The sequence below is a fragment of the Hirundo rustica genome, chromosome 5 (assembly GCF_015227805.2).
Source record: "Hirundo rustica isolate bHirRus1 chromosome 5, bHirRus1.pri.v3, whole genome shotgun sequence".
Taxonomy (NCBI): Eukaryota; Metazoa; Chordata; class Aves; order Passeriformes; family Hirundinidae; genus Hirundo; species Hirundo rustica.
In genome coordinates this window covers 65,703,524-65,717,602 of record NC_053454.1, presented here as the reverse complement: position 1 = coordinate 65,717,602, position 14,079 = coordinate 65,703,524, and the positions used below count along the sequence as shown (strand labels likewise).

Sequence of the window (14,079 nt, the reverse complement as noted above, 5' to 3'; positions counted from 1 at the left end):
AAATTCTGAGAGTCACAAAGCAAATACTTCCTTTCTCTGTAAACAATATGACTGAACCCACTCCTTGAAGAAATCAAGCTATATTTATATTCACCCTCTTGAAATGCTACAGGCAGCCATAGAAGGATAAGTTTATAATAAATTGCTATATTTGGAAACCTTTGTTGCTAAGCATCTTCTAACATTCAGCACAGTTTATACCATTCATGTCCCTGCTACATAATTAACATTTCATATGTTTTGGTTTGTTTTTTTTAAAAAAGTAAAGTGCTTATCTTTGCCAATAAATTAAAACCATTATAATTTTTTTGGGAATTAATAAAAGACCACGTGGCAAATTAAATAAAGGAGAAGCAACAAGATCTCAAGGGCATACAAACACTGACATTATATGTAAGAATATGGTAGTCTATCTTCCATACACTCACTCCTCTGCTTGAGATAAAACAATTCAGAAGGCAGCTGTTCATACTAAAAACCAAAACCAGTCGACTAAATAATTTAGGATACAGTAGACCTCTCCCAATCTGAAGAACATTAGTTTCTCAGCTACACACATAAATAAGCCCTTTTCTTGTAAAGAATTCTCTGTGTGCTAATCCCTTGGATGGTACTTCAGTCCTCAGGAATATACCAAGAGAAGCCTACTGCAAGCTGATGTGGCCCAGCGCCCAGCATGGAATCTGCAGGATTATGACATGTGGCTGGTAATTTCCTTGGAAATCACAAGTATCATGCTAGGCAGTAGAGAATCACAGCAAATCTTATTTTTTCCAGTGCAGCCACTACAGATATTGTAACTTTGGACATGTAGATAGCCTATAAAAATCAGCTTTGTGGTTTCATTTTTGTGAGAGGCTAGAACTATATCTCCAGTGGAGGAAAAGGAGAAAAATCCACTAATATTTAAAAAATTCAGCAGATAAAATAAAAATACTCTTAGCTGATTATTATAAGTATCTACACATAAAGGTTTCATGAGTTTTGGTCACAATACCCTATTTGGGAAAATCCAGATCACACTGCACAGATTCTCCAAGTTTCTTGTTCTCTCTTCCTCTCCCTGCCCATCCCAGCATACACCACATCACCATTCTGTACACACCATAGTCACGGGGGCCTAGAAACATTCAACACAAAATGGACATTACAGGCCCTCAAAACTTCTTCAAAATTCCCATGAAAATGCAGAGTTGCTGAACAGAATGTGAAACTTGCCTGTCTGACCCCTGCAGTACATCTAAGCAAATCGTGCACTGGAGAACAAACAACTTCTGTGAAAAAAATAGTTGGAATATGTTTATTCTACAATGGTTATTTACTTTCCATTAACAAATGGTCTTCAGAATTATAGAGAAGGCAAACATCAAAGCTTTTATAATGAAGTATCTTAGGAAACCTGACTAGAGATGCAAAAGCCCTTCAAATACTACATCTACCATGTCACTAATTACTACACCCTTGGTTTATATAAGCAGTATATACATAATACATATGTTAAAAAAAAGAGTTGAAGTAGAAAGATAAGGAAATAGGAGTCCTCTGAAAAATGATCTAAACTTTGTATTAAGAATATAAACATATTTAGCTTCCAAACTTGCAGTCTTTCCAGCCACAAACCCAAGGATATAAATAGGGTCTGCAGGACTCGAGAGTCTCCCACAGACCACAACAGAAATACAATCAGCAAGCAACAGTAATCCTGTGCCAAAAACTGAACATGTATTCCTGAGTTTTGAAATCCTTTTCCTAAGCTAGTTTCCACATTTCACCTGCACTTACACACACGTCAAGTCTGAATGTGGCACAAATAACCTTAACATTTGTGAAAGAATTCTTAACTCAGATGTTGTCTCAATACCAAGCATTTTGGACATTTAGAAATGTGCTGGACATTTAGAAATGTATGTTTATACCATGTTTTATGGTAAGATATATATAGATATATATATGAAATATTATGTTCAATTCTAGGGCCTACATCACCAAAAAGGTTATTGACAAACTGGAGGCAGTTCAGAGAAAATCAACACAATTTCTCGGAAGGCAGGAAGGACGTATTTATGAGGAAAGATTAAATGAGCTAAATATTTATAGTTTGGCTCAGTAATGAATGAGGAGGTAGGGGACATGAGAACAGCCTAGAGCTATCTGAAGGGTGTAAACACTAAGGAGGGAGAGCAAACGTGTTATACAAGGATGTAAATAGAAATAATGGGATAAAACTAAACAAGGAAAGCTTAGACTGAATATCTGAGAGCATTCCTGGACAGCAAGCTAACTTGGTCCACAGCTGAGTTTCTAAAGTGAAGCAATAGGAGCCCATCCATCTTGGAACAACACAAAATGCTAGACAAAACACTGGAAAATTTGCCATATGAAGGAATCTTGCTCTGCTGAGGAGAAACAGTGGATTATAAAAGCCTTTGCTAAGTTTAACTCCAGTGAAAGAAGAAATATTTTACAAGGTGTTGAAAATGTAACATAAAAAACAGGTAAACACCTTAATTGGGGAAAAAAAAATACTCCAACTAAGAACGTTCCTTAATGATGAGCAACTTCAGTTTACGTAACAGCTCGACTGACTCATGCTTCTGCAACTTCTTGAAGAGGAAAACTTCACCTGAGCTGCAAGGAGTTAACAGCGCTGGACTGTATTTTCCCCAGCAGAGGTCACCCCACGGTAACAAATGACAGAGAAATCTGACAGCACGGATTCAAACTTGAAGAAAAAAGAGCAATAGGAAGGAGACATTCTCCTCCCTTCATTCCCACCATTCCCTTTGGATGCAAAGTTCCTGGATAACACCATGTCCTGCAATCAGTCACAGGCAGATGCCTGAAGTTTTTTATCTATGTAATGTTCAACCTGCACAACATTCCAGATTTATTTTCTAAGAGGTCCTCATGAAGTGGGTAAATATCATCTATTTGCAGCTGGATTATGAATCCAACTGCACATGAGTAAGTAATAGCCTTGTCTGGGTCATGTTTGGAATGGAAACCACAACACTTCTCACTGAGAACTTGAGACTACATTAGTTAAGTGTTTACTATTTGAGTACTGAGACACAGGCAGACTGACCGACTTCCAAAAACACATGGGAAGGAAAATAAAGAAGGAATTAATATTTTTTTTTAACAACTATATACGAGCAGGAAAAATAACGATGCTTTCTAACTTAAAACAGAGCTTAGAACACAACTGAAGCCAAGAGGAAAGTGCTAGAGAACAAATAATCTCAAATATTTTTTTCTTCTTGATCTATCAAAACTCCACAAATCCATATTTGAGAACTATCCCTTAAAAATTCTGGAAGCTGGCAAGCAAAGACTTTGCTGTGCCAGGTGCCATCACCCTTAATAAAACATTTGTCATCTTCGCAGTCAGTTCCGATGCAAGAATTATCTGTGCTCTGTGTCACTGCCAGAGGAAGCTGTCCCGGTGCCAAAGGAAATAAAAGTAACCAGCACATGCAGCAAACTTATTTATGAACTACAAGGGAGCAAATATGTGTAAGCAGAGCTGGACAGTCGTATTTTGACTCAGCTGTTTTAAAGGGCTGCTCAGGGGCAGATTTAAGCTCCAACATTCAAACTGCAGATGCACTCCAGCAAAACCTAGGAACTGATAGAGCGTACTTGCAATATTTCATCCAATGAAAACAGAAGTGAACTCATGCTGAAGCGTTCCCTGGAACATACCGAACCCTGGCTGCATGATGCATGGATAATTCTCCAGGGCTATGCCTGTTCCCAAGGCCAAGGGCCACGTTTCAGCCCCCGGCCCAGGGCGCGCTGTGCAGCTACGCTGAAGAACCTGAGCCAGGTGCACACAGTGCCCTCACCCCTGCCAGCAGCTCCACATCTGCAGGAAAATGAAAGACGGGCACAAAATATGGAAGGGAGACATCGGAAACACCACTGAGGCCCCCAGCCTCCACCTCCTGGGAACACGGATCTGCAGGACAAGCTGTGCAGCCAGAGTGACTTAGGATTTTTGTGTGCAAGGGGTTGCTGTCTGTCTAAAGAGTAGAAAAATGCTTTGGGATGTTAGTTAACTCCCAAAACCATTGGTTTACTGAGAGAGAGCAAGCTGTCTAAGATCCTAGAAATGGCAGGGGGGATTCCCCAGGGTTATCAATCTTAACACTGGATCTTAAAAGTTATTAACATTCAAAGAATTTTTCCCATCTGCCTGGGAAGATACACACTCGGCTGTGTTTTCTTTGACAAAAAAAAAATCAATAAAACCTCAGTGTTTCAAAAGCTGTTAGTACAGACTGTGGATATTTTTTTCTTTAATGAAGAGACCAGCAGTAAAGTTATATCCTAAATAAGAAAAACAAAGCCTTACCTGCTTCCTTGCACAAGGCTGCCAAGTCCGCACCCACATAACCATGCGTACTATCAGCCACATGTGCCAACTGCTCTGCTGTGAGTGAATGGGGGACCTTCTTGAGAAGCTTCTGGAGAATGTCCACACGGTCCTGGGCATTGGGAATCCCAATTTCTATCTCCTTATCAAAACGCCCCGGCCTGCGCAGTGCTGCATCCAGGGCATGAGGGCGATTGGTGGCCCCAAGGACCAACAGCTGCCCTTCGCTGCCTTCCTGAAGGCATCAAACAACACAAAATATTTTTTTAAAAATAAAATTAAACGTTAAACAGATAATACAAGAGGCACTCCCACTTTAATACCCAAGAATCTGCTTTCCTAAATCAGCAAAGCAAGAACCAAGGAGAGAAAAAGAAAGGCTTAAGCTAAAATACAGCATTGGCACAAGAACAAAATGTTATCAGCAGACCTTGAATAAACAAGGTTGGGAAACAAATCAGTTCAGGTATCAAACCCAGCAGAGACAGGGGGTTATAAAGCTTCCTGTAGGTCCAGTAGGAAAAGTAAGGTCAAAAATCCTAACCAATTTCCTCAAGCTCTGCTTCTTCACTTTTACAGTGAGGCAAGGTCAGTTAGGAGGTCTCTTGTAATGTCATTCTCTTTTTGTGAATGAAGCACTCCTTCCAGCCTTTGCCACCAGAAAATATGTTCTGCCTGTGAACAATTCCAGACTGGGCAACTCAAACTGTCATGCAGGAAAATAATGAGAAACTTGCAGATTACATAAACAGAAGAAATTTATTTCCATACTCTGGACTGAGTTCTTTCATCTTTCCTGCTAATAATCATAAAATAATAGATGAGAGATCGCCAAACTTCATGGGCTTAATCCATAATGTACTCAAGTCAATTAAATTTACTGTTTCTTTATTAGGCTTTTGTTTATGCTCTACATACTGCTCTGGCAAACTTGAAATAGCTGCTGCTGCCTTTAATCATGCAGCCTACATATCACCAGAAGTATTCTGATTACTTTGATTTCAGAGCAATTAAAAATACGTGGTTTAATTCAATGATGGGCTATCACTGAAATTTCAGTTTGATTGCCAAAACTATAAGAGGGGGAGAAGGCAGAGGAAAGGCAGTGAATGGAAGAAACCTCCTTTCTTTTAAACTCACACTTTTCAGGAGACATTCCTCTCCTATGTCCTCTGCTTAGCATCCAAAAAAGCATTAGATTATGCTACAAACCCTCACCTAAGTCTGCTTTCTTTCCCCACAAGTGATACATCTGAAATTGGCTCCACCGTAAAAGCAATATTATTTTGTCCAGCGAGTCCCCATGTATATTAATTGTCCCATTAGATTCAACTTACTGAGCCAATGCCATCCATTAATGTCAGCAGTGAAGCAACAACTCTCTTTTCTACTTCATTCTGAGCCCCTTCTCTCTTTGGACAGAGTGCATCCAACTCATCTATAAATATAATTGAGGGGCGACTGAGAGGAAAAAAACAAGGGAGAAAAAATGTTAAGGTGCTCGGGAAGATTTAAAACACTAAGGCAGAGGAAAGCTGTTCATGGAAAAAGTCCAGTTCCTACAAAAACTAACAAACGTCCCACTCCTTTAGGTAACTGGAAGTTTCAATCTTGTATACAGGGTTACTCAGAGAGAAAACTAAAATAATAATATATTAGACAACTAATACCTTCAGTATGCAATAGTCTTTTGCTAACGTACTATGAACATCAGTCACATGGAAGTCTAAAGTCTGCCTTAGCCAGGTCTAACAAATTTGGGTAAGATGCCAACTCCAGAGGAATGCTATATCTAGTACCAACACCAAGTCACTTAGAGCTGGCCTCCAAAGATAAAAAACTAGACGAAAATCTGGATCCTGGTGAAACTCTGGTTCATGCTTCCATCTATTGAAATAAGCACACAATGCACTAACGACACAGGTTGAGCGATTTGGCACCATCCCTAAGAGGGAAGTGTCCAAAGGGATTTAAGAGGTATCCTAAAATTTCAGTGCTTTCCTCCTAGCCAAACTCTACATAAACAAATTTATTTCCTTTTAAAAAGTAGTGAATGAAAAAAGTCACAATTCAAAGCTTCTTGCAAATATTTTTCTTTTAAGAACACTAAGGCTGAAACCGATACTACACATAAAATTCTCCAAAGGAACGTACCAGAGAGAAGCCTCAGCGAATATCTGACGTAACCTCAACTCAGACTCCCCATAAAACCTGTGAGAATAAAAATATTTTAATAAAAAACTTGGGGTTTTTGTCTTTTCCAGGCAGCTTGGAAAATTACTGCTCACAAGTTACAAAAGCTGCAGCACACACTTTCAAAGTCCTGAAGTCTAGGCAAATCGACAATAATCTTTATTTCCACCAGGACAAGAAATTAAGGTGAAATGAGGCACAGGCAAAGGTAGAATTATTAGAGATAAAGGGAACTGCTTCTCTTTTGTGTTAGAAACAATTTTATCTACATTTTTGAAGAACAACAAAAAAATTCCTTCTCTGGAGACATCAGCGTCTGCAGTCTTGCCTTAATCACAAATATGCTTTAACAAGTTCCCCTTCTTGTTGCAGAACTAACCTACAGGCAACTGCAGGAGCAGTTTTAATCCCCTCTTTAATTCAGTCCATGCCTTACACAAATTTCCTGGCCGAGTCCAATAAACCTCTTTCAATACAAGAAAAATAAGCCTGACTTGAGAGAACCCTTGCCCATTTGTTTTGACTCTTTTGGGCAGGTAACCCACAGCAAATACTTCATCCCTCCACAATGGACAGATGTCAGATTTTAGGCTACTATATTTACAGAATTAATGAAGATAAAGTAGGTGGACTTACTTGCTTATGATTTCAGGGCCATTAATGACAGTAACGTGAGCGCCAACCTCGTTTGCGATGGCCTTGGCAATCATGGTCTTCCCAGTTCCTGGAGGGCCATAGAGCAGCACTCCTCGAGGAGGAGGGATCCCTGGGACAAGCACATGCAGGCAAACAGAGAAAAGAAGTTACTGGTGATAAATGCCAGGCCCAGCCTGCACTTGCACATTTCACTGTCCCTTTCATTGTCACTACCAATACTAGCTTGACCTCAGCAATAATTCCTGTAACAGATGTGTCATTATGATGAATAAGGCTTTCAGGGAAAAGATCACTCTTAAATGGGACATTCATCTACAATTTTTATTTTTGATGTCCAAAAGACTCTCTTTTAAATCACCTATTTAAATCATTCTATTTTTCAGTAGTTCATTATAATCTTCACTGTGTTTTCTCAAAAAAAATTACTAGACTGACTACCTAATGTCCACGAATACACTTTAAGCTATTCGTGATTCTTGTCATTGTAATAACTTTCCCACATCAGAAAACCACTTCACTTCAAGACTCCAAAAAGTTCTAGAAATACTGTGAGGCTTGATTCAAGAATGCTTACAAGATGATGAAAAACACACATTAGAAGGAAGAATCTGCCTATTTAATGACACATGCTAAGAGTTAAAGAGACCGAAACATTCAGGCACAGAACATAAGGGCCTTGGAAAGAACAAGGTACTGCGGTGTACAGATGGAGCTGGATGGAAAATACAGGTAAACTTCAAGAAACACTACTGTGATCCCAGGTAAAGAGCCCACCAAAAAAAGTTTCAGACCAGCAAAGCCAAATTAAATGGGCACAAAAGCCAAAGCCAGTAGTTGAAAAACTAGAAAGCAAAAAACAGAGACAAATGTTTGACAAAGGCCTGACCCCAGCACAAAAGACACTGCTGAAACACAATCAAAGAAATATCAGGTGGGACTGGGAATCAGACAGGGAATGATGCCTCAAGGGCAGGCCATAAGCCCGAATCCTAGAAACTAATACATCGGAAAAGAAAAAAAAATATCTGCCCTCTGACAAAGGATAAAAATAAAAGCATCTCCACAGACAGGTTCTTTTGCACCAGTCCATTAAAGCACGTGCTGCTCCCTCCTGTGGCGTTTTTGGCACTGGCAATGCACGGGGCTGTGGAACCACAGGCTCACCTCAGCTCCAGCCTCGCTGCCCGTGAGCAGAAAAGGACTCCCAACGTTCGTATGGGGTCTAAAAGTTTGTAACTGCTGAGAAAACATCATTATTTATCATGTGATTAGCAGAGAATCTGCTCAAGCTTCAGGGATTAGGTATGAAGAACACTCATGCTGAAGCCAACTCCGCTGCCACAAAACCACATGGTGATGCTGGGGTTGGACCGAATGGAGCTGGACCACTCGTGACTGGAGATTTCATCCCCGCTGAAAATCACCTCCTTTCTGAAGCATGTGTGGGGGAAGAGGTCAGAGAGAGAAATAAAGGGCCTCCAAGACAAGATATTAAAGAAATATTTATAGGTAAAAGAGCCCTGTCTCACAGTAACGCACACTTCAACAAGGTACATAGCCATTTGTGATAAATACACAGCACAGAGTCACAAAAATCCTCCAAGTCGTTATATATATTAGCCAGAACTTTATGTATGGCAACAGTAATCGTATTTGGTTTTCCACCCTATAATTTCACACTGAGCAGTTTGAGCAAACAGCGTCAAAAGAACTCCTTAAAATGTTGCAGGAACACAGCAGAAGAATCAATCTGAGTTTTTCTCCATTTTTCTCCATTTAAAAGATACAATTAACTCAGTCTACCAACACAAAAATCTTATGACAACACAAACAACTGCACCTTTCAAGTGTCCAAATACAGAAGTCTTTCCTATTTGCTCCAAATTCTGCTCCTGCATGGCTGAATTTTGGTACAGACATACATTTCTTCCCTGCTCAACTGTTTTTCACACAGGCTAACCAGAACATCTTCACAGTATCCATACAGTGTAATTACAAAGCAGTTTGACATTGTTTGGACACACGAGTTTACCAGACCAGTTATATAAAATTCCGTGCATAATCCTGGAGCAATTAGTGTTTTAAAAGGAAAAAAAAAAAAGAAAAAAAAAGGCACATTAAAGAAGAAAGTTAATGAAGAAAGCCAACTCTCAGGAACCATACCATAACTCTTGAACAGTTCAGGATGCTTCAAGGGCAGTTCAACAGTTTCTCTAATAGTTCTGAGCTGGCTGCTTAAGCCTCCTATCATGTCATAGGTGACGCGGGACTCACATTCGCCATCCTCTGCTACTCCGACCCTTGAGCCAATAAAATTGATTTTAGTTCTTGAAGAAATGAAGTAAAAACAATCTGTATTGCCCATTGCCCCGACTTTGCCAGTTAGTGGGAGTCCCTCAGTGTTGCCTTCCCCAGCCAACTCCAGATCTTGGGTGAGGTCTGCACCATCTCCCCTGCTGAAGGTTTTGTCAGGAGTCTGCCTGGAATCTGGAGCACTGGGTGTGACTGGTGAGCCTGGATCCACTGCTTTGCTTGGGGTGCTCATGGAGACAACCTCTGGACTGTCACCAATGTCCATCCTGCCAAGCTGTAAGGACAAGTCTAAGGCACTGCTGTCCAAATCAGATCTCTCAAGGTCTGGCCCATTGGAATCACCGGGAATGGCACTGCCCTGGGCAATCAGCTCTGCACCATCAGTCCCCTTCACTTTCATCACCACGATATTGCAAAGTTTGCCATAGTAAGTGAAAGCCAAGAGGTTTCCTGGCAGGATTATTTTCCCATCTATGAGAAGATTAAAGAAGAAAAAAAGACAAAGACAACACTATTTCAATTTACTTTGGCAGCAATTAACACTCAGACATTCTTGCATCAGAATAATTCTTTATCAGGAAGCTTAGAAAGTGCTATAAATCAGCACAACAAAAGGTATTTACAAGGTAATTTCAGATTCTTTGAATGATCCTTTTGTGCACAGGTCAACTCTACTGGATAAACATTTGCCAGTATCATATGTAATCTCCCATACATAAACTTATCATTAATTTCAGCTTTTTAAATTCCATACAAAAGGAAGGAGTTTGGAATTAGTATGACAAGAAGTAAAAATTTTGTATTCACTACCCTGAATAACTTACCTTGCTTTCTTACCTTACTTATCTACACCTACCACCCAATGAAGAGCAACTTTACTTATTTACCAGCAACATTAAAAAGGGATTCAGAGACTGGGATTTCAAGTTAATTTTGACCCTTTAACTTGTTGTTAATGCACAGCAGTGCACTGTTTTCCCAACAGTGTAAAGCAAACTCTGAAGTGCACCACAGTATCAGCCCGAAGTCTGTCAATGGCTGCTGAACACTCCCAACTTGAGCCAGCAATACAAGTAATGGACAGGAGAAATCGAACCACCACTAATGCAAATTAGATATTTGCAGGATGACACAGTTAGCCCAAGACAGATCCCTGAACAAAGTATGAACAAATTACCATCCCCTATTTGCCATAAGCCCTTGAAGGAGATTAAGAATATGAGAGGAAACTCTTTTCTCTTGTATCCAGAACAACAAAAATTGAACAGTCAGAAGAGAAGCAGCAAAACTCATACCAAGGTTCCTCAGCAGACAGACAGACATTTCTTCAGCATTAACTGTGGCATCTTTGTCCCTGTGGTAGGAAGGGAAAAAAGTGGTTTTCCAAGCATTTAAATACAAAACACAGCACTTCACAGTTTCATATCATATGGACTTAACCCTGAATTTATTAGACACATAGTAACAAAAGAAGTGTACCTACTTGTCCTAGGTTACAATGTAAGATGTGCCCAAAGTATGTATTCTATCACTATCTACATGAGCTGTTGGAATTAGGTTGGGCAGTGTTTCCCTTGCCCCCTCCCTCCAGACTATCTTCTGTTAATGGCCCATCAGTGCCCTGCTGCATGACTCATAGATAACTGCCTCCAGGAGCTATCTCTGTTTAATGGGCAATCAAGGACCCATTACAAAATTGATAAAATTATATCAGCCCATTGTGAGATGCTCCACCCAGGGGGAGGAGCCAAGCATTCCCACCTGGATATAATCTGGGATTTGGGACAGCACAGGTAGCCTTACCCACTGGATTCCCAGAGGACAAGAGCTACCAGACCTTTCTATGGGAACACTGCTTCAACAAGACCACTTCATTTGGACTGCTACCACCACAGTGAGAGGTTGTATTCTGACTCTGTCAGTGATCTTTTGTACTATTGCATTTATTTTATTTTACTTTTTTATTTCTTTTCTCCTGTTGAATTGTTTTTCTGACTTAGAGTCTCTCACTAGTTTTGCTTTCAAATCAGCACACTATTTAATCCGGGGCTAGTTTTACCAAGCAAAATGCTGTAACTAAATTGTATTTATCATTTGTTAGGATCACAAATAGGCAATGCAGGCATCTCACCTGTCCAGGCATGATAATAATTGCTACAGGTACTGAATTGAGAAGAATTTCGATCAGGCAGGTTTCTCTCAGCCTTGCAAACACACGTACACAGCTTTTATTGACTAAAAGAGTGGCTTGAGCACTTGCATGTTCACTATCAAAACACTCCAAGTTTTCCCACAAAGCATCTTCTAGTCATTTAGTTAACTGACTCAGAGCTAAAACTTACTTCATCCATTCTGCAGCTAGGAAGTCCACAATGCCTGTAAGCACTCACACCTGGACACGGAAAAGCAGCGGCACCAAAGGCGTTTAAAGCAGACACAGCTGCTGCAAGTGTGAACAAAGGGGGGAGCCCTAAGCCTGCAAATGAAAGCCACTCCTCGATTTTAAGGCTCAAGAAAGCAACTTGATGGAAAACAGGTGTATTAAGTTAATTTAGAGGATACTTCTTAATATACCATAGCCCTTCCTGATGACTAAACAGATAGTTATGTTGTTGGGGTCTGGAGCTGAGGATTGATTCTTTTAAGTGGAGGAAAAGCTAAATTATGCATACAAGCACTGCCCAGAGGTGTTTAATTTGCAGAGAATGAACTACACCTGTAAAGCATCTAGGAAGCACTTGAACAATGGGACTTCAATTTATTCTTTTAGTGATTTTTGTTCTTGCTTCTTACATGAAACTAGAGCTCTCTGGACATCAGGAGGAATTTCTTCATGGAAAAAAAATCTGCAACTGACTGCCTGGAAACTGTGATGTTAACTTAAGTGCTAGCACACTTTCAAAAGTAACTGTAAAGTAACTTTATTTAGGAAATAACTACAATCAGACTCTGCAACAATCCAAATGTCAACTCAGTGAAATGAGAAGTGTGACAAACTTAAAAGGGAAGTGGTTGAATACAAACCTCAAGCAGGTTATAACAAGTTCCATACCTCAACTTTACATCGACTTCTTCTGCCTGGATGACTGCACCAGTCACAGGCTGCACAGTGATGGCATCACCTGGATTTACTTTCAGGCTCTTCTGTGTGGTTTCGTCCAGCCCAATTTTCCCCCCTGGGAAGCCTGTGGTGGGCCAAGCAGTACAAACCTAGGAAGAGTTTTCAAAGCAAACACCTGTCAGTCATGGTGTTACTATTCTCAATTCCAGTCAAGGTAAGCAATGCTTTAATATGAAGGATTAAGTTAAAACCTGGTTCCACTGAGCAAAACACAAGGGGCACTGAGCTCTTAAAAGTTGATCTAAGATACTTCCAAAATTGAAGGCGTTATATTTTGCCTAAAAATGCAATAAAAAATTCCACCAGGACTCTCCATACATTCTGTACATGACTCAAAAGCATACAGTGTGCTGATCAGATGATATATGTCATATGAAAAAAAGATGAGCAAATAACAATATACTTTATTTGCAAGCAAAACAGATGTGTGTGCTTATGCAAGATATATTATATAACCCATTTAGTCACACATGACTTATAAATTTGCAGAAAAAAACCCAGCTGCATGAATTTTTTTCTACCACGGAGAATATAGATGCAACTACAGTGTAGAAAACAAGGCAGAGCACATTCACCATCTTTCTCAAACGCATGAGCCATGCTGGTTTCCATTGAGTAACACAGGAACAGGCTAGCAGCACGGCACAAGCACTTATGGGATCAATAAAGGGTCTCACCTCCTGTCGCCCATCAGCGGAGGTGAGCAGGGCCGGCCTCCCTATGCAGAGGTCCGCAGATTTCATGCTGCTCAGCGACAGCTGAGCCAGCGCTCTGCGCAGCATCTTCGGTACTTTGTCATCCCCTAAGGTTTTCGGAAGAACAACAAACAAGCAAACAAACAACAAAAAGAAACAGTTAATTTTTTCTCCCCTTCCCCTCAGTAAACCCGGCGGTACCCGGGAAGCACAACCCGCCCTGAGGGGAGGGCGCGGAGCCCCGGGAGGTGATGCCGGCAGGGCTGCGAACACGGGCGGTCCCACGCTGCCGCTCGGTACTGCCTCTTCTACCGCGATTTCGCTACCGCCGGCACCCTTCCGCGGGGATAAGAGTAGGTTTTACGGGTGCCTGGACTGATAGACCCCTCCGGTCCCGCCTTCCCCAAGAGCCAGGAGCGCGGCTGGGCAGGGACTCAGATTCAAACGAGGCGCCCTCAGCGCGCCGGGCTGAGGCAGCGGGGCTGTGGCCGCCCGTCCTCGCACCCCGCCCCCCGTACCTGCCTCCACGGCGTCGGCGACACGCAGCGCCAGCGGCCCACCCGCGGCAGCTCCGAGGGGAGCATCCCGCGGGGAGCCGCCGCCCGCGGCCGGGCGCCCCTTGCTCTTCCTTCTGGAAGAGGAGGCGGACATGCTGCCCGCGGCCGGCGCGGAGCGGTTCCGGAGCAGAGGCCGGCGCCGCCCCGGGGGCGGCCGCTCCCCGC

At 41.5% G+C, this 14,079-nt stretch overlaps 1 protein-coding gene across 1 annotated transcript in view; it reads right to left on the bottom strand.

Annotated features, from left to right (window-relative positions):
* Nucleotides 1–14,008, bottom strand: part of AFG2A (AFG2 AAA ATPase homolog A) — a 163,800-nt gene extending 149,792 nt beyond the window's left edge. Inside the window, exons 1-9 of the mRNA XM_040063661.1 lie at nucleotides 13,876–14,008; nucleotides 13,340–13,464; nucleotides 12,594–12,751; nucleotides 10,837–10,895; nucleotides 9,392–10,012; nucleotides 7,208–7,337; nucleotides 6,533–6,589; nucleotides 5,716–5,839; nucleotides 4,358–4,613 (exon numbers count right to left, since the gene is read on the bottom strand). Of these exons, the coding sequence (XP_039919595.1) occupies nucleotides 4,358–4,613; nucleotides 5,716–5,839; nucleotides 6,533–6,589; nucleotides 7,208–7,337; nucleotides 9,392–10,012; nucleotides 10,837–10,895; nucleotides 12,594–12,751; nucleotides 13,340–13,464; nucleotides 13,876–14,008 (1,663 nt within the window). The remainder of the gene's footprint in view (nucleotides 1–4,357; nucleotides 4,614–5,715; nucleotides 5,840–6,532; nucleotides 6,590–7,207; nucleotides 7,338–9,391; nucleotides 10,013–10,836; nucleotides 10,896–12,593; nucleotides 12,752–13,339; nucleotides 13,465–13,875) is intronic.
* Nucleotides 14,009–14,079: the final 71 nt, after the last annotated feature.